We start from the raw sequence: 17866 nt of genomic DNA on the forward strand, positions 1-17866 counted from the left end.
CCGTTTTCTCCTTCGTAAGCGGCGAACAATAGTTATGAAAACATGCAACACAAAGAGGACCACTTTTCCCGCGTCGGGCTGGTAATTGACAGCACGATGGCTGGGATGCCCAGATGCACAGGTGCCAGGCACCAGGCAGCCGGGCACCCGGGACCCGCTCTCGAGCCGCTTTCGAGTTCAAGTTCGTTGAACTCCGACCACTCCGACCACTCACGTGAGGAGGACAGACCCACCGCATAGCCAGAACGACCCTGACGACGAGACGACATGATTGACTGACCGCCAAATTAAGCCGGCAGTATTTTCACATTTCCAGACCCCTCCCCCCCCGGCACCTCAACAGAGACATACTCACCGCACAGCTCCCGAACTGTCGATGCGACACTCGGGATTCTGATCACAACAATGGGGAGACGGCCGAATGCACTCATCTTGCAGTATTTCGAGCGGGGCCCGAAGCTGCAGGATCAAAGCAATCGCTATCCCCACACATGTAAAGCGTGAGCCACCGCTCTTTTGGTCTTTTGCCCTTTTGTTGTTTTCCTCTTTTGCTGTTTCCGTGTTGTTTCGTTATCTCGTTGTCTCGTTGCCCCGTTACTCCCTCTGTCCCCGTAACCGGGCTCCATTCCCACCGCTTGTTTCCGTTTCCGCGAGTCGCTGAATCCGATCGCTAATCAAATCACTTTTCTTTCGCAGATGCGGAGAGCACTTCCCTCGTGGTCGACTCGACAGCTTGACGGGCCACTTGACTAAGAAATGTCCTGCCATTTCCGAGTCGGAGCGAGTCAGCGCCCTCTTAGCTCTTTCGGGCATGAGCCATGCCTCCCAGCGATTTCAGCAGACCCAGCAGGCCCAGGCGCGTGCCCAGGCCAACGTGTCTTCGGTCGACTTGCCCATGATTCAACAACGCGACTGGACCGCCCTCGGAGTCCTCGCCGAAGTATCGCGACAGATCGACCTGAACGAGAAGAATGACGACCGCGGCCAACCCAATGGCGCGGCCCAACAAGGGCCTTCGTCACCCGGTGGGCAGCCCGCGGACCGCTTTGAGCTGCAAGAGCAGTTCATCATCGAGAACCCGCCGTTGCACCAGGATAACAGCACATTTCAGCCTGTGAAGGGTACGTAATTAATTAGTAGCAAGGCGATACATAGGCGTCGAGTTGACGGGTCATGTAGGCGAACCCCAGCCAGAAGAGACAAACCGGGCACCGACGGCGGAAGAGCGTCTCCAGGAAATCCTGCGCGCCGAAGATGGCCAGGCAGATTCGGCAAACATAACCATGGCCGCCGCCGCCGCTGCGCGTTTGCATCCCGCATTCCTCGACCCCGAGATACTGGGCGAAGAGGCCGCAGCAGCCGCCGACGCTGCGACCGCTAGCGCCGATGCTGCTGCCACCGCCGCTGCTGTAGTAAATAGCCTCCCGATGGCCGACATGAACGGAACAGATGAGCGCCCAGCAACCCCAAGCACCCCTGCGGCCCATACGGCGATGCCCACTCCAAGCGCAATGCCGACACCAAATGCCATGTCAACACCAAGCGCGATGGCGACACCGAATGTGCCCCCGCCTTGGGGTGAGCTCACATATGCGACCGAGACTTTCCAGGCCACCGTAAACAACAACAGCCCCATGCAGACCACAACAGCCCCCCTTGGTAAGGGTGTTTTCCGCTTGGATGGCGGCCCCAACGGTGCCAAGTCCCGCCACTCGAGGGCCCGGTTCAACGCGACCAGGCGGAAGGAGGTCCAGGAGGTCCGGAAAATTGGCGCCTGTATTCGTTGCCGAGTTCTCAGAAAGACCTGCTCCCAAGGCTCGCCCTGTGACACCTGCCGGAAGGTCCTGTCTCCCCGGGTCTGGCGCTCGGGGTGCGTTCGCACAAAGTTTTCAGAGCAGTTGGATCTGTACTCGGCCGGGGTGCAAATAGTACTTGCCCAAGCCCGAGTCAACTCGATCAAGCAAACCATGACTCTCGGTAGCCACGGTGTTCTGATCGAGGCCTGCCATTTCCCGGATTGCGGCCCGCGCCTTCAGCTCCAGGTGCTGCAGCGTGATTCCGATCGAGACCCCGAGGGAAAACTTGTCGACGCGGCCATTGTGGACGACAGGCCGTCGTCGTATCCCATTGTCATGCTCGACAATGACAACCAGGACGCGCCCGCCAGAGTTGAGACCTACATGCGTGAGATTCTGCCCGACATGATCAAGCGAGAGCCCTCACACTTCATGCAAGTCACGCTACAAACTGCTGTCGACGTCGCGAGCAAGACGAATGACGAGTTGCTCAAGAAGTCGCTTGAGCTGTGGGGTCTCGTAGAGATCCTGGACCGCGAGCGGCAATGGACCATCAACGCCAAAACTTGGGCCGAGGACACCCCGGCTAAATCAATCAAGGAAGACACGGACGGAGAGCTTTTCAATACCATCTGTCTTCAGCTCGCAGCCGCAGCCGAGAGGAAGGCCGCAGCTACCAGCAAGGCCCTTCTCACCGGAATGCAGCGCGTTCTCCAAGACAGCAAAGTCAAGATCGACTTCAACATGTACTTTGCCGTCCTGATCCTGCTGAACTGCGTTGAGAAATCCAGCTGGGCCTTCAAGGCATGGGAGCAGGAAAACCTGCGACATCTCTGGCCGCTCGAGAAGGAGCCGGTCAGTTTTGCGCAGCAAGGCTATGTGATTGCGAACCTTTTGCACATGCTCCTAGGCATTCGGAAAGCCCTCCCCCGGACCACGCGCCGGGAGATTGACGGGAAACTGGTTACCGAGGAGGAAACCCCGGCCATCAGAGAGTATTTCGAGGCAATCAACCTTGACTGTGAGTTCCCATCATCGTAGACCCTACGTCTCTGTGTCATCATCTAACCAAGTCCCATCGCAGTCGCCCAGGTCAAGGCAAAGCAGGAACGCCCTACCTTTTCACCCACCGATTCCCGCTCATTCGAGCTCTTGTTCTGCTCAACACTTCTTCTTCCCAGCTCGGATTCCTGATCGAGTCGATCCTTGTTGTCAATAGCTTAAGAGCACCAAGCTCTTCCTCTTCGACTTCGATTCTGGCTGTGGGACCGACCGCGGCATCTTAGACCGCGACGACCCATGGCTTATGACTGCATACGCCATGTACGATTATGAGGTTCTCCGACGTCGGAGACCCCCAAAGTGCAGCAATGGCTTCACTAATGATATAATGCGCCCCCCTCGTGTTTTGTTGATGAGCGGAGAGGGCAGTGTTGGTTGAGAAACTGTCGGGAAAAAAGACACTCTGGACGGTCTCTGGAGAGAATGGATTTGCTTTTCAAATGATAGATAAAATACCCCACGGCGGACTCGGACAACCGAGCGGTCGCCAGCGGATTATTTCTGGTTTCTGAAAACTACCAACGACAATCCTTTACAAATCACAAAAGTCTCCTCAAATGAAGCGTGCTAGAAGCCTGAAAATGACGAACCCAAACCAAAGTAACCCGCCTGAGGCTAGCTACCTGAATCACCTATCCCGATCACTGCCCACGCTACCCCCCGTATCCCTCCTCTCCAGCGCGCCAGGCCCGGGCGCAGAGGAAGACGCACCCCCACCCCCAGCGCCAGCCCGCTTGGGCTTCCGGAAGCAGGCAAACTCCCCCTTGCTCGCCTCGCGCAGGCGCTTGAGCACGGCGCGCATCTCGGGCAGCTCGGCCTGCAGGCGGGCGCGGGCGTCGTTGTCGGTGCGGCCGTCGAGCTCCTGGTAGACGGCGCTCTGCAGCTCCGACGCCCGGTCCGTCGTGTAGTGGCCCAGCGTCTGCGCCACGAACTCGACGTCCAGCGTCGCCTGCATCAGCGCCTCGAGGTCGTAGCGCGCGCGGGCGCGGAACGCGTCCAGCAGCTCGCGCGACCCCTGCTCGAGCAGGTAGGAGAGCACCTCGCTGGTGAGCGAGGCCGCCGTGGTGGACACCTGCGTGTGCACGAGGACGAGGTTGAGCAGCGCCTCGTAGACGTAGGGCCGGACGGAGCGGGGCTTGGTGCCCGGCGGCGGTGCCCAGTCCGGGGCGGAGACGCCGGCGCGGATGATGCGCCGCAGAGCGTCGATGGCGGGCCGCGTGTAGGACTGGAAGAGGCGGGCGTCGATCTGGCTGAGCACGTCGCGGATTGTTTTGGTCTCGTCGGTGAGTTTGACGGAGAAGGCGTTCTCGAACTGGGTGTTGAGGGAGGGGACGACGGTGGACCGCAGCGCTTGGAGGTTGCTGAGGGTTAGGAGCATGCGGACATTCTGAGGTTGGGGGGGTTGGGTTAGTGGGAGGTGCTTATTGGGGGGGGGAAGGGGAAGGGGGTGTAAGGGGCCTTACTCTATCGCCTGCATCTATCGTACCCCCGCCTAGTGTTGATGCCGAGAGCTGGGTGATCGTTGGGTTGCTCACTGGCGCGTACCCGTCAACCTCAACTGTCCACTCATCGTCTGCCTTCTTAGGGAACCGCTCGGCGTTCTCGACCATCCCGCTAAGGGCCTTGTAGAGAGTGGTCACGTATTGGCTCCGCACCATCTGCAGCAGCTTCGTCGGCGGAGGGAGGACAATATCCCCAGCCCCTGGCCTTGACATGGCTTCGGAGATGTAGAGGATCTTCTGCATGCCGCTGAGAAGCGCGCCCTCGAATGCGGCAAAGCTGGCCGGCATCTTGGTCACGTCCCTGCTGTCTGGCGACCGGTTCCAGTCCTCAACGTACTTGATGTTCTCCGCATCCCTGTTCCATGCCGCGCAGAGCGCGGTAACGCACCTCTCCCTGGAAACACCAACTAGCGTCTTGACCCGCTCTACTTCAGCGACATCTCCGTTGCCCACCGGAGTGATGGATGCCATATCTGAAGCCCCGCTCCCCACGAGCGCCAGCATCTTGGACAAGAAATGCACGCCACTCAGAGAGTTTGACCACGGCGGCCAGAACGCAAACTTCTCCCACGCCTCTCCTCTCTTCGGTGAGGGGGGCGGTGGATTGTTCGGATCGAGGTTGAAGCGGGGGTCCCGTGGTGTGAGAGAGCCAGAGACAGAGGCGGCAGCCGGAGTCCCCGGGGATTGGGGCGGCATTGGGGAAAATAGTAGAGAGATATCCTCGGGCGGCGGGCCGGCGAAAAATAGAAGAACGTTGTCGCGTATCATACTGACCAACTCCACGGTACCCTTTGAAAGGTCTGTCGTGCCTTGCAAGGAAAGCCTGTGGTGGTTCTCAGATTCCCCCTGGTACCCAAGTGGCATACTCCTCTGCGTCTTGCCCTCAATGAAGCCCTGGACCGTCTGCCAAAACTCGAGGACCTCGCCCAGGATACCCTGGGGTGAAAGGAGATTACTCAGAAAGCTGATGTTCATCTCCCAGAGCTCGATAACGTCGGAAGAGTCAAATGTTTTCGACATCATCTCGATAGATTGTCGCCCTAGCGTCCGCATGTGCGATGCGATCGTCTCGGGACTCGGCTTCTCGGCGTTCGCCAGCCGCCGTCGCAGGATCTCAATTTCCACCTTGGACCGCTCAGCCGTGGATTGGATCTTGCTCTTCAGGTAATCGTAGCGGCTCAGCAGCCAGACCCAAATAGGATTGTCCTCAACCCCTAGCTCCAAGAGAAGCGTAATCAGCTCCATATGCTGGTCGTTCTCGCGTTGCCCCGGTGTCTCCGCCTTGGCCATGTTGTAAGGAGATATGAGCCTTCGCCATACGTCTCGTTTGAGAACCTGGATTTGCTCGTCGACATCATGCCACATGCGTGCTGCCAACAGAACCCGGTACAACTGGTCATCGGTAGGTTGAGACGATTTGAGCTCCTCGGCCAGCAGCTTTGCCTCGTCCGCAAACTTCCTTGCTTTTGTGAACTCCTCGACCAGGGTTTCGTGGTCCTTGCGCTTGATGCAATCCGCTATTGCCGCGCTCGTCTCCACGTATTCCTTGTACTGGTCGAGCGAGGAGGCAACCGTCTTGAGATGCTCCTCTTTTTCTCTCCCTCCCAGAGCAGGGCCCCAGACTTCCTCCGCTTTTGCCGAAACGTCCAGCAACGGCGCTTTCACCCCTAGCACGCCGTACTCGCTCTCTTTTATTAGCGCATTTTTCTTGCGCGGATCCGTCGCCGGCGAGTGTGGGCTGATGAGGGGCGGAGGGCCGCTGGTACTTCGAAAGCTACTCCTACTCGCATGACGAGAGTGAGCCCTGGCACGTGGTGGTGTAGGATCTGCGCCGCGGTATTTCATCTCCTTGTAGACATTGTCGATGGTTGCTTTGGCGCGGACGAAGCGCTCAAAGTTGGATTCCACCAGCACCTTGAGGGATGCCGACTTCTGATCGATTGACTTGGAAAGAATATCGAGGCCGCTTATCAGGGATTGCGTGTCGGCTGTCGCATGCATCTGGGAGAGGAACAGCGCAGGCGAGAAGGTGGTCGAGGAGAGGAGGAACCGGTTGCCTGTCCACAACTATGTGTCAATCGCCCTGGCCGGCCCAGCCATGTAATTCTGGTATGGTAGGTCAGACTCACGAAGCCGCAAGTCATCCTGCAGCGGAACCCCCAGGTGTTTTAGCGTCCGCACCACGCTCTCGGTCGTGCCTAGGGGGTCGGGCTCGTCCTTCTGCACCAAGTTGCTCACGCCGCTACCCGAATTCTCAGATCCCGGTACGATGCTGCTTCTTGTGCTCACAGCCCTCTCCAGAGCTTGGTATCTCGACTTCCTCCTGTTGGCCTTCTTCTTGACCGATTCATCGCCAGACGCATCGCTTTCGTTATCCTTCTCTGTCGGCCATTGGACGGGGTTGAGTGTCGAGATTTGGTAAAAGTCAAGGACTGTCCGCTCGAGGTCGGCCATGGTGAAGAGTGCGGTGCCAGCCGCTGGGTTCAATCGATTATTCGCGTTCGGATGCGCCTCTCCTTCCTATCGCCATCCCCCACAAACTGTCCTCGAGTTATCGCACTGAACCTCGCTGGTGGTGGACGGGACAGGGGTCAAGCGGGGTCTTGGCAAGCCGATCGAGGGACGTCTCAGCAGCCTTTCACCGCCCGTATGCACAATTGGGACGCAGGGTGTTTCTGCCGTGTTATTCGGGCGGTGAAATTGGAAGCGGGCGAGGTTGTGGGCCCTTGTTGTCGGGCACCCACCTCCAAGGCTACGTAATGGCCCGCCCGCCAGTGCCGCCCTCTGGCCGTCGGCTCGGTCTTGTTGCCACCGACGGCAACCGAAGCCGCATCCTTGCCCTGCACGGGCCTTGCCGTTGTGCCGTCGCCAAATCCTGCATCAACTGTGGGTTTCCAGGTTGGTTCCATTTGCAGCAATTCGATCAGTTTTTCCTCGCGCAGCCAAAAAAACATCCTTCTTCTGCAGACCTACCAAGTGGTTGCCTCTCGACGTTCTTTCCAATTTTCCGCCCTCTCTAGCCTCCGATACCACCTTGTACCGGAACCCAGCTTTACAGTACAGTGTCAAAATGCTGGCCCTCCGCTCGATTGCTGCCCCGGTGCAGCGCCAATCCTGGCGTGCAGCTCCCCGCGCCGCCGTTACCCTCTCGCTGCAGGTGCGCCAGACAGCTCCCGCCAGCTCCCCGCGCAATACGAATAATCCCCCAAACTAACAGCGGCGCCTTTTAGAACCAGAGACTGTACTCGTCGCAAGAACGTGTCGCCAAATTCAACGGAAAGAAGGATGCGCAGGTAGGCAGCAACCCAGGTCCGAGTGCATGTGCGCAGCCGCAATTGTTGTTGGCTTGGCATATGAAAATCACTCAAACATCGCGGGGGAACAACAGCTCCGCGATATGAGCAATGCGGCTAATACCTGTCTATAGGGTCGCTACACTGTCAGCTTGATCGAGGGTGATGGCATTGGCCCCGAGATTGCCGTCGCCGTCAAGGACATCTTCGCTGCCGCCAAGGTCCGTCCCAAGCTTCCGCTCGCCCGGCGCCGCCCAGGCCGGCCAGGCTACGACCCAGAGACGCTGACACAACAAGACAGACCCCCATCAAGTGGGAGCCCATTAACGTCGACCCTATCCTCAAGGATGGCAAGACGGCAATTCCCGATGCCGCGATTGAGAGCATTAAGAGGAACAAGATCGCCCTGAAGGGCCCCCTTGCCGTACGTGCGCCGGATCGCTGGTCCTGACGGGAAGCCCTTTCTAACGGTGGTTATAGACTCCCATCGGCAAGGGACACGTCTCTCTCAACCTTACCCTCCGCCGTACCTTCAACCTCTTCGCCAACCTTCGTCCCTGCCGGTCGGTCGCCGGGTACAAGACGCCCTACGACGACGTCGACACCGTCCTGATCCGCGAAAACACCGAGGGCGAGTACTCCGGCATTGAGCACGTTGTGGTGGATGGCGTCGTCCAAAGCATCAAGCTCATCACGCGCGAGGCCAGCGAGCGTGTCCTGCGGTATGCCTTCCAGCACGCCCGGGCCATTGGTCGCAAGAAGGTCCGCGTTGTGCACAAGGCCACCATCATGAAGATGAGCGACGGCCTCTTCCTTTCCGTCGGCAACCGGGTCGCCAAGGAGTTCCCGGATATCGAGTTCGACGCCGAGCTTCTCGACAACACCTGCCTGAAGATGACGACCGACCCCCTCCCGTACAACGACAAGGTCCTCGTCATGCCCAACCTCTACGGCGACATTCTCTCCGACATGTGCGCCGGTCTGATTGGTGGCCTGGGTCTGACGCCCTCCGGCAACATCGGTGACGAGTGCTCCATCTTCGAGGCCGTCCACGGCTCCGCCCCTGATATCGCCGGCCAGGGCCTCGCCAACCCCACCGCCCTTCTCCTCAGCTCCATGATGATGCTGAGGCACATGGACCTCAACCAGTACGCGGACCGGATCGAGAAGGCGGCGTTTGACACGCTGGCCGAGGGCAAGGCTCTGACTGGCGACCTGGGCGGCAAGGCGAAGACGCACGAGTATGCGGCGGCCATCATCGAGAAGCTATGATATCCATGTATAGACTGTACTAGTACTGCGGCCAACGTTCGATAGCATTCTGGCTGGTTGTTAACGATGACGATTGTAATGATCTTTCAACCGGTTGTGGGCACGTTTGTTTGCTCAGTCCGGCGCTTTCAGGCGGCACCTTCTCCGAGCAACAACTATCGTGTAAGCGGTAGCCATGGGTATATTTTGCACGGCACTTCCGGGCTGCGGTCAGGGACCGGGCTTCATGAACTGAGCGGGAGAGTCCTGGATTTCCCAAACCAAAAGCGACCGAGAGACCTAGTAGGATCTATTACAACTCCCAGGCCTTGATTCGTCCCACATCTCACTCCCTCCCTCACGCCCGCCAGCCAGTCCTGTGCCCCCAACTTGCTTGTCACCCCACGACCTACAAGGCAAAATGACAATCCCCTATCCAACAAATGAATTCCGGCATCAGCGCTGATAGGCTCGATAGGCCTCAGGTGACCATACTGTGTATGTACGGCAGTAAGCCATTTGCCATGCCGGCCAATTTTAAGGCTAATAATCGAGCATCGCAGATCATCGACGGTTGCAAGTGGGGGTCCACGAACAACTGTTTCCTCGAGCCAAGCCACTTGTTTCTCCTCGATCTCTTGGCTCGCGCCACCATCGGCCCCCAGGCGCGGAAAAAGAACGTCGAATTACCTAATATCACGTACTTCGTTGTCCACATCTCGTCCAGTGTTGCGTGCGTGGCCCAAGGGAAGCAAAGCCAGAACCAGGCTTCGCTTATGTGGCTGCCCCGGTAGGCACTCTCATGTGGGGTGGGTGTCAAACCTGGAGAATTTCCCCGGAATGGGGAACCTGTACCACAGTCGATGCATGCATGAACGGGGTTCCATTGTTCATACTTTGAAGAGTAATCCGGATAGAAACACCTCCCGTCCTCGGCCCCGTTCCAGAACACCCAATCGTACGGTAAGACGGGAGGAGCCCCGACCTCCCGTGCGGGACTAAATGATGGCCCAGCCCGCCCAATTTATCGGAGAATCCGTTGAAGCGAGACGAAAACCCAAAGTGGTGACTTACATCAGGGTTGCCCCGGTTGCCATCCAAAACCGACGGGCTCTTTCTCGGGCCGATCTTGAGGGGTAAGAGAAAGCAGGCTGAACTTCGGTTGTCAGCAAGGGACAGGGAAGTTGATCGTGAGAATGGGATGAAAGTGCCTGAATGAATGACTCGCAGAATGTACCAATGTGAGGCTTGAAGAACGGAAACCCGAGAGCATGATACACGTGTTCTGCAATCCTGCCTCCGTCAGGGTGATGCTGATGCTCCCACCAACGAGCAAACAAGGAGTGGGACCGTTCACGCAGGGGTAGCGGCGGGATGGAGGTGCAGGAACCAGAGCGGGAGACCGAGCAAGTTCACATCCCACAAATCAGAAAAGTAAAATGTTTCCCTTTCCAGGCTGATACGAATTGTTCTCGCCAAGATCTGCACGCCTTTGCCGCGTAACTACCTACCTAGGTATGCAGTATCATAACGGCGTACAAAGAGCCGGGAGTTGATGGTCATGCCTGTCTTCGTACCTGGGTCTGAAGGCTGGGCAAGCACTTGAAGTTCGAACATCGTTGTGGTGAATGTCTGGGCAAAAGTCAAAGAGGACAAGCTTCACCGCCGATTACCAAACCGAGAAGGAAGCAACCACGCGATTGGACTAGATCCCAGCCCTGGGGGTTGAGATGACAAGCCGCTAAAACCAAAACGATCTGGGGCCCCACATCAGTTTCGGGAAATTCATCACGCACACACCACAAGTCTTACGTTTGGAGTTTGCCAACTTCGAGCAACAACCACGGAGCACAACAGACAAAATATGAGACCACTTATTGACACAAACATGCGCATAGTTCAAAAAAAAAAAAATCACTCAATCCCTCCATTATCTCCGGTTACACTGCCTGCGTATTTCCTTGTACGTGCCGTCGACTGTCGATCCCGCGAAGACTTCGCAGCTGGATGCGGCACGTTTGTCCACTTCGTTCACCGACGCCAAGCCCTGTAGCGAATGAGATGGGTGACACAATCCAGCCCGCGTTACCGTGCAGCAGCCCCAAGGCACGAGGACAGCATCGCGGCGTGGGAACGGAGAAGCGTGGCTTCTGTGGCGTCCCCGAGCATGCTTCCCCATTGGCGTGGGAGGTTCTGGAACAATGCAGTTACCCCGAGGGTTGGAACCTTCGGAAACTTGGAGTGTTTCTGGTTGTCAAAAGTAGAACCTCTTTTTTTGCGCTGCTGTCCTGAACACGATGGTGTCATGGGACTGGGTCGGCGAACAGACGCAAGTGCGGTCCGGCCTTTTCCGACCTCGACGCGGCTTCCCGCCCAACCATCTTATCCATCTTGCTCCGAGCCGTGTCTCGCGTGGAAACCAGGCTGCTGAATCCGTGGTAGTCTCGGGCTAGTGCCTGAGAGCGACTTGATCCAGGTACCTGCACGATGCTTTATCCGGGGAAGCCCTCGCGATTCGCCCATGTTATCGACTTAGGCCCATGCCACCCTTTCCAAGGGGGGATACTCCCCCTTAGACGAATTCCGCGCGGGATTGGTGTTCCAGAGATCCAATGGTTGGGGCTCTGACGGAAACTGCAACGTCAAGGATACCGGGGTTCGCGCGGGCGTGGGATCCAGCGTGCTCAGAAATGGCTCATTATCGATTCGGGCAGCGGCTCCCGGGTGCATGAGGTTCATCCCTACTTGCGGCCGGCCCACATCCGGCTTGCCCTTCCAGAAAAGCGCACCCGCGTTCTAGTAACACCGACGGTTGGGACTTTGCGGCGGACGATCCGGTTTGCGCGTGCCGTGCCCTGAGCTTCGTGGCTCGCTATATAACCTCCCCGTCATTCCCTCTCCCAAACCCCGACCTTCCTTCCACCATTCACTTCTTTGTATCACACTCCAAACTTCACTTCCGCTCTGTCCTGCAAACCTTCAGGCCCAGGCCATTAACTATACACTCTCCACTCAACCAACAACACAACACTCCTCTCCAAAATGCCTGCCCACCAAGAAGCCCTCAAGTCCACCCTTGAGAGTAAGGGTCTCAAGTTCCATCTCAAGGCCGGCGGCGCCAAGTGGGAGTGCACTGTGCTCGACCGCGCTACCCAGTAAGACTGCTCTTCACTACATCGACAACATAACAGAGGTGCTAACGAGTTCACAGCGAGAGGCGCAAGGCCGAGCGCACCGACTCTTCGTCGTCTGTGTCATCAACCTCGTCGACGTCGTCTAACTCGAGCACCACGTCGCACTAAACGGCCCCCTCAACATCACAAAAGAGGAAGGGGAAGGTAACCGGGCCTTGAACCTCCCTCCCGGGGCAGGAGAACAACCACGACCCCAGACATCTACAATGTGGCCCTGCCCCCTATTTTCGCGCATATACCCTACCGGAACGGAGTACGGCACGTCATTTTAGCCCCAAGGAGGGTTAGATCGCAGGATGGAACGGATCGGACGGCGGCTGGCGGCGGAGAAAGGAAGCAACTTGCGAACCTGGGTAATCAGATGTGGTGGAGTCGGATCAGCCGGTGGACCCGGACACAAGTAAGGGTCTCCCGCCCTCGGGCTTCGCGATGCCGAGCGAGTTGCTTCCCCACGCTCTCCTGGCTGTCTCCGGTTCATCTCCTTTTTTTTCCCCTTATCGATTCGGTGTTTTCAGGCGGGGATGGACAAAACCCGGAGTTCTCTTTTTTATTTATCAAGTGGTTTTCGCGATCATGAATCGGGCGTTCTTCGACGAGATTGCTTCATGAGACGGGACAATACTTCATGATTATAACGATGAGGGATTTCAAGCAACCTCTAAATAGATTGCTCGCTCTCCCGTGTTCGCCCGTTGTTCTGGTGCTGTTGAAACGGTGACAGAACCAACCCCCCTGCAAGCGATGGCATGCAGGACGGCAACGCCCGGAAAGCTTGTTTTTCTCTGGTTGGGCAGGTTTGGGGTGGAGGTGGAATGGCGCGGCGTGGCGACATGGTTGGCTCGTCCCTCTCGAACGTGACAGCGAGCGCCGACGTCTTCGGACTCCTTCGTTTTCTCATCCACAAACGACAGCACGGACATACAGGAACCGCATCCCTCCAGCTGGCTGGCTTAGCGAGGGATAGCGCCTTCCACAGGATGGTGGGTGGCCGCGGAACGGGCGGGTTTTCTTCGACATGCAATTACATGTAGGTCGTTCCGCGTATTCCGCCCGTATCGAACCCGAAGGTGTGGGTGGGGTTGAGGCCAAGCTCCAGTGTGAGCCGTTCCTGTTGGACCGGGTTTCGGACTCGCTTCGCTGTCTCCCGTTTGTCCATTGACAGCACCGATCACGTAAAGGGGTTTTCAGCTGGGACTCCGGTTGTTATTAAACGCCGATGTCCGAGATTCTGAGACGGCGGTTCAATAGCCCGAGTCTCGGGGATACTAGATGGGTATTCGTACCTAGTTACCTTCAAGCATCATGGGCAATCTGGTAATCCAGCATGGGGACATGTGTGAGATGCACCAGTGCATCGGTAGTATGGTCACCTCGGCTGTATCTCTCGATTCTGGATTGTTGCAAACGGTTGATGTCATTTGTTGATTGAGGCACATGGGCGAAAAAGTTGAGGTGATGACACTCTTTTTTGTTGGTTATATGCATAATAATAATCCATCATCGAGTCTTCATGAGCTATCTAACTTGCCATCAATTGTAGTATTTGTTGTGGGAGAAACGAAGGTGAACCACCATCACTTCGTCTTCAGAGGAACCTTTGGAGGCATTCCGTTCTCCTCGGTTCTCTTCCGTCACCAAGACAGGGAGTGGCAAAGCTTGGCACTGAGGGAGACCGGTATTGTCAGCGGCGTCATCGTCATCGAACAAACGAGCCTAGGTTACCCTAACCCTATGGAAGCTATCTGTCTTTGTTCTCCATGCAGCGGCATCGTTTCTTTGACTAAAGAAAGTAGTACAAGGCTTGAGCTGGGTTTCAGCTCGTCTCCATCGAGGAAATAGCTTACCATTATCTCTGTAGGTAGTCTAGATTGAGCTGCTTTTTGTGCTATCAGCCTTTCTCCGTCCTCCAACAGCCGACTCAACATGTGAGGGTTTCCCCAGATATCTTTTGATTTGCAACGTACCTGTGGGGGTTAGATTAGGATTTAAGTTTGGCGCACACGATTCAGGTAGAGAACTGCAGGCCTCATTTACCCCAGCTTCCGTACCTAGCACTGCCTTCATGAGATGAATTGGCGCCCCCCGTGCCCTTGCAAAAGGAGGGGCTCGCCACGGTCCGCCTTGCCCGCAGCCTGTCGCCTACGTAAGCTCCTGGTCAGGGCGCTTGGAACAAAAGGTACAAGCACCCACGCTTTCTTGTGCTTTACCGCTGTGTTCCTTCAACACACTTCCCCGCCTGTCCGACCACCTCCACCAGCAACTTTGGTTTCGGTATACCAAAGACGCTGTCAATAATGCCGGTCCCGGTCGCAGCCAAAGGTGAGTGAAGATCGCTTCCTGTCACTTGTCATTCGTGTTTCCACAATGCCCAAACCCCTGCCTGCCCCGCATGGGTTGCAAATCATGGCGCCCGACCTGCTTGATGAAGTGGCGAGGCCCCGTGAACAACACGCAATCCTCGGCCTCAACACGGGTTGACTTGTCGCCTCAACAATGTTGGGCGAACAGCGTCGCTTGTTTTCCTAATTTCTTCGCTTTCGAGGAGCATTACCCATCAAGACATTTAAAGCAGACCACCATCCTGAGCTCCGACCTACCACTGCATAACCGCCTCCATGCCTCAAAATCCTAGAATGCCCCCTGTTAACCATGCTGCCCTTGCCTCAGTTGGCATCGTCGTCGCATCGGTAGCTGTGACGGCTGCCATCGCCATCTACGAAATTCCAGAAGTCCGCCGCGCAACCGAAGACCTCCGTCGACGGATCGCAGTCGCCCTCCACTCCCTCGGCGACAATTTCGATCCAAACAGGGAGCCACGCTTCAATCGCCCTGAAGACGCCGATGGATTCTATCAGAGTCACGAGGTCGATGCCGACGAGGAAACGAGGAGGAGGCAGCGGGAGGAGTTGATGTACTGGAACCTCCGCCACGAGGAGCAACAGCAAGACCATCAAGAGGTCCGGCAACGACCTCGTGGCTCAACCTTCGACGACTTCCTCCAACCGGACCGTACAGGCGATAGCGGCGCCTTCGTTTATAACACCGGAGCGGACGCTTGGGACGCCGAATCTTCCAACGTCCTCCGCCGCCGGGGCAACGTCGAGGGTGTACGGGGTCTGAACGCCGCCATGGTGAGCGACCCCTTCAGCGACGAGCACGGCATCGAGCTGGATGACAGTGCCGACATTCTCCCTCCGGCCCGCGCCGAAGCCATGTCGGACATCTACGGCGCCACCCCTCGCGTGCTTTCCCCTTCCGTTGCCCACGTTCAGCCCATCCCGGTCCAGCCCCTGGCTGTCCCAGTCGCCAGCGAAGTCCTTTTCGACTTTGAGTCCCACAACGCCCCTAGTGAGTACGCCACAGCCGTGGGAGAAGACAACGACGACGCCACGGAGTCCCCACGGGCCACCACACCCACCGCCACCTCCCGCAGCACCACCATTGGCCGTGAGCTCGCCGAGGACGAATACATGACCGCCGGACAGGACGACCGCACTGCCGCCGATGCCTACGCCTCGATCCAGGCGTGGGCCCACAACTCGTCCAACACAGGCTTCTACTCGCCCCTTCCCGAGACCCCCCAGGCGCCGCTCTCCGATCCCGAGGTCATCAGCCACGGGCAGCTTACGCCGACGGATTCGGTGTCGATGGTTGGGTCCGGTGTGGACGTTGCCAATGATGCCGTCTCAGTCGCCGATGGCCGTGATTATGACGTCATGAGCGAGTCGGATGGCGCGGTACACACGCCGGGCAGCTGGTCCGAGGTGGGGAGCGTAATCAGCGAGAGCGAGAGTGCGGCGCGGGCCTAAGCCCTCCTGCTGTCCCGGGTTGTTGTTTTCTGGGTTTGCTGGCCTACGTGCGATACCACCAACCTTTCTGGCGTTTATTGGTTTTGGCGTTACTGGTTACTGGGATATCGGGAAGGGACAGGGTATCGAAGGGATAGCATAGCATTTGGGCCATCAGGATAGGAGAGTTGTGCTTTCCCAAGTAGCCAGCTGCTGCCACGGACAGAGGCGCGTTATATCACGGCCTTGAAGGGATCTCTGACTGCAGACATAGGAAGGGGACCTTGTATAGGTATTTGCATAGTGAGCTCAAGTCAGAATAGATGCCATTTCATAAGCTTGTGAATTAAATTGGCTCGCCCACATACTCCCCCATCCAAATCGCCATCAGCTACGACGGTCATTTGCAGCTCTCTTGGTCGCGCTCCTTTTCCTTCTGCACGTAATCCACATACAGCTTCTCAACCGACTCGCCGAACAGCTCGGGCCAGAAAGCTTCGCACTTGTACTTGTGCCGCCGCAGCTTGTCGTTGAGCCGGCGGATCGTCCCGTCCCCGAACCGCTGCTCGAGGTATTGCAGGAAGTAGGCTGTGTGTTGGTAGCCCCTATCCCAGTCTAGGTAGAAGACACGGACGGGTGTGGTTAGATATTGATGATACGGTTTGTCTCAACGGAACAAGGGGGTAGGGTAAATAGAACGGAGATAGCAATGATAGCACGCCTGAAACCAAAAGAACAAAACATGAAGATCAACGATAAAGATATAAGATGACAATAACATACCGCCATCCACCTCCCGCTTCCAATGCGGCGGGCTCAGGTCGCAGTTCAGCCGCACCCAGTCGGCCACGCCCTCGATCAGGCCGCCCGGGCACGTGCCCTCGGCGTCCCACTGGTAGCAGTGCACCAGCTCGTGGGTCAGCACCCCCGTGATCTCGTGGGTGAGCCGCGAGGCCGGGCTGATGGAGTTGATGTAGTTGAGCGAGAAGTGGATCTCCTTGTGGTCGCTGTCGAGGTCGGTCTTTTGGGTGGGGGTGAGGGCACGGGGCCCGGTGTGTAAGTTAAGTGAATCAAGTTGGTGTTTTGGGGGGGAGGGTTGGAGAGAGAGGGGAAAAAAGGGGTTACGGTACCCCTGTGGTGTATGCCACGCCGCCCATGTCTCGCAGGATGAGGGTTACGGAGCGGGTGGGCGGGACTGTGGTGTGTTTGTCTGAGGGTGATTTGTAGAGGAGCCGCAGGACGTTGTTTACGGCGGAGGAGAGCACAGTGGCAGAGTTGACGGAGTTGAGGAACTTGAATGCGCCGGGATGATCGAGATCTTGAATCTTGAGGCGGAGCTTTGGCTTTGAGAATGATTGACTCCCTGTCGATGACCCAGTTTCCGGTTCTGGACCCGGTTCCGCGGTATCCCGAGTCCGGTCAGGCAGCGGAATGGGGGATGGAGTGGGAAGGGCTGAGGGCCCAGCGGAGACACTTGTTTGCTCCTTGAGAGTCATTGCGTCAAAGTAAGAGTTTGGTGAGAGATATAAACTAGGCAGTCGGCTCGGAACCACAAGAAGAGATTCGACAAGAGTTGTGAAACAGGGACTCGATCTGTCACCAGTATCATGTGATAGATAGGTAGCTAGGCACGTAGCTACTGTTGCAATCGGGCGAGTTGAAATCGAGGTCGGAGAAGGTGAAATTCCAGGTTGACACAATCCGACCCTTCTTAACCACTTGTATTTTGTTGCCTTCTAACGTTAATTTATAGGTTAGGTATGTTGTCTTGGAGATGGCTAGGCTTCCTTTCTCTTTCTTCGCAACGCGGGGCACCATTCGTTAGCATCCATGGCGTTGCGGGGTTGGCTTGTCCCCAAAATCGACTCCGGGCAGTCAGGCACCAGGGTGCCGAGGCGAGCGAGGGTTGTCAAGGTGATGGGCGGCCCCACCTTCCCGTCCCCGGCTTTCCGACAGGGGTTGGGTTGTCCCGCAATTGAT

General features: G+C 57.2%; 6 protein-coding genes across 6 annotated transcripts; 4 read left to right on the forward strand and 2 right to left on the reverse strand.

The window, feature by feature from the left end:
• Positions 1–312: 312 nt before the first annotated feature.
• On the forward strand, positions 313–3238 carry B0H64DRAFT_194222 (uncharacterized protein). The gene is made up of 4 exons (XM_062799137.1): positions 313–500; positions 697–1121; positions 1180–2817; positions 2881–3238. The coding sequence occupies exons 1-4, from the start codon at positions 406–408 to the stop codon at positions 2988–2990; spliced, it is 2268 nt and encodes a 755-aa protein (XP_062658261.1). The 5' UTR covers positions 313–405; the 3' UTR covers positions 2991–3238.
• On the reverse strand, positions 3162–6900 carry B0H64DRAFT_194217 (exocyst complex component Sec5-domain-containing protein). Its single transcript, XM_062799136.1, has 3 exons — positions 6490–6900; positions 4322–6417; positions 3162–4245 (listed from the first exon to the last, which is right to left on the reverse strand). Exons 1-3 carry the CDS (start codon positions 6812–6814, stop codon positions 3487–3489), a joined length of 3180 nt encoding a protein of 1059 aa, XP_062658262.1. The 5' UTR covers positions 6815–6900; the 3' UTR covers positions 3162–3486.
• A 375-nt stretch (positions 6901–7275) lies between these two features.
• On the forward strand, positions 7276–9233 carry B0H64DRAFT_194312 (uncharacterized protein). Its single transcript, XM_062799138.1, has 5 exons — positions 7276–7517; positions 7591–7653; positions 7788–7874; positions 7955–8077; positions 8134–9233. The coding sequence occupies exons 1-5, from the start codon at positions 7431–7433 to the stop codon at positions 8923–8925; spliced, it is 1152 nt and encodes a 383-aa protein (XP_062658263.1). The 5' UTR covers positions 7276–7430; the 3' UTR covers positions 8926–9233.
• Positions 9234–11795: 2562 nt separating this feature from the next.
• On the forward strand, positions 11796–12286 carry B0H64DRAFT_194345 (uncharacterized protein). The gene is made up of 2 exons (XM_062799139.1): positions 11796–12059; positions 12116–12286. The coding sequence occupies exons 1-2, from the start codon at positions 11947–11949 to the stop codon at positions 12204–12206; spliced, it is 204 nt and encodes a 67-aa protein (XP_062658264.1). The 5' UTR covers positions 11796–11946; the 3' UTR covers positions 12207–12286.
• A 2024-nt stretch (positions 12287–14310) lies between these two features.
• B0H64DRAFT_401475 (uncharacterized protein) lies at positions 14311–16237 on the forward strand. Its single transcript, XM_062804161.1, has 2 exons — positions 14311–14417; positions 14766–16237. Exons 1-2 carry the CDS (start codon positions 14393–14395, stop codon positions 15905–15907), a joined length of 1167 nt encoding a protein of 388 aa, XP_062658265.1. The 5' UTR covers positions 14311–14392; the 3' UTR covers positions 15908–16237.
• B0H64DRAFT_401478 (peptidase of plants and bacteria-domain-containing protein) lies at positions 16238–17739 on the reverse strand. Its single transcript, XM_062804162.1, has 3 exons — positions 17017–17739; positions 16670–16907; positions 16238–16501 (listed from the first exon to the last, which is right to left on the reverse strand). The coding sequence occupies exons 1-3, from the start codon at positions 17380–17382 to the stop codon at positions 16287–16289; spliced, it is 819 nt and encodes a 272-aa protein (XP_062658266.1). The 5' UTR covers positions 17383–17739; the 3' UTR covers positions 16238–16286.
• Positions 17740–17866: the final 127 nt, after the last annotated feature.

Source organism: Chaetomium fimeti, assembly GCF_033439085.1.
Source record: "Chaetomium fimeti strain CBS 168.71 chromosome Unknown B0H64scaffold_5, whole genome shotgun sequence".
Taxonomy (NCBI): Eukaryota; Fungi; Ascomycota; class Sordariomycetes; order Sordariales; family Chaetomiaceae; genus Chaetomium; species Chaetomium fimeti.

Excerpts from the sequence above, each read along its gene's own strand:
- B0H64DRAFT_194222 (XM_062799137.1), top strand. The coding sequence starts at position 406 with ATGGGGAGACGGCCGAATGCACTCATCTTGCAGTATTTCGAGCGGGGC. Across the intron at positions 1,122-1,179 it reads CACATTTCAGCCTGTGAAGG|GCGAACCCCAGCCAGAAGAG; the intron begins GTACGTAATTAA and ends CGGGTCATGTAG. Across the intron at positions 2,818-2,880 it reads CGAGGCAATCAACCTTGACT|TCGCCCAGGTCAAGGCAAAG; the intron begins GTGAGTTCCCAT and ends GTCCCATCGCAG.
- B0H64DRAFT_194217 (XM_062799136.1), bottom strand. The coding sequence starts at position 6,814 with ATGGCCGACCTCGAGCGGACAGTCCTTGACTTTTACCAAATCTCGACA. Across the intron at positions 6,418-6,489 it reads GCAGGATGACTTGCGGCTTC|GCAACCGGTTCCTCCTCTCC; the intron begins GTGAGTCTGACC and ends AGTTGTGGACAG. Across the intron at positions 4,246-4,321 it reads CGATAGATGCAGGCGATAGA|AATGTCCGCATGCTCCTAAC; the intron begins GTAAGGCCCCTT and ends CCCCAACCTCAG.
- B0H64DRAFT_194312 (XM_062799138.1), top strand. The coding sequence starts at position 7,431 with ATGCTGGCCCTCCGCTCGATTGCTGCCCCGGTGCAGCGCCAATCCTGG. Across the intron at positions 7,654-7,787 it reads ACGGAAAGAAGGATGCGCAG|GGTCGCTACACTGTCAGCTT; the intron begins GTAGGCAGCAAC and ends ACCTGTCTATAG. Across the intron at positions 8,078-8,133 it reads CCCTGAAGGGCCCCCTTGCC|ACTCCCATCGGCAAGGGACA; the intron begins GTACGTGCGCCG and ends CGGTGGTTATAG.
- B0H64DRAFT_194345 (XM_062799139.1), top strand. The coding sequence starts at position 11,947 with ATGCCTGCCCACCAAGAAGCCCTCAAGTCCACCCTTGAGAGTAAGGGT. Across the intron at positions 12,060-12,115 it reads GTGCTCGACCGCGCTACCCA|CGAGAGGCGCAAGGCCGAGC; the intron begins GTAAGACTGCTC and ends ACGAGTTCACAG.
- B0H64DRAFT_401475 (XM_062804161.1), top strand. The coding sequence starts at position 14,393 with ATGCCGGTCCCGGTCGCAGCCAAAG. Across the intron at positions 14,418-14,765 it reads GGTCCCGGTCGCAGCCAAAG|TTGGCATCGTCGTCGCATCG; the intron begins GTGAGTGAAGAT and ends CCCTTGCCTCAG.
- B0H64DRAFT_401478 (XM_062804162.1), bottom strand. The coding sequence starts at position 17,382 with ATGACTCTCAAGGAGCAAACAAGTGTCTCCGCTGGGCCCTCAGCCCTT. Across the intron at positions 16,908-17,016 it reads GCGTGGCATACACCACAGGG|ACCGACCTCGACAGCGACCA; the intron begins GTACCGTAACCC and ends CCCACCCAAAAG. Across the intron at positions 16,502-16,669 it reads GAAGCGGGAGGTGGATGGCG|ACTGGGATAGGGGCTACCAA; the intron begins GTATGTTATTGT and ends TCTTCTACCTAG.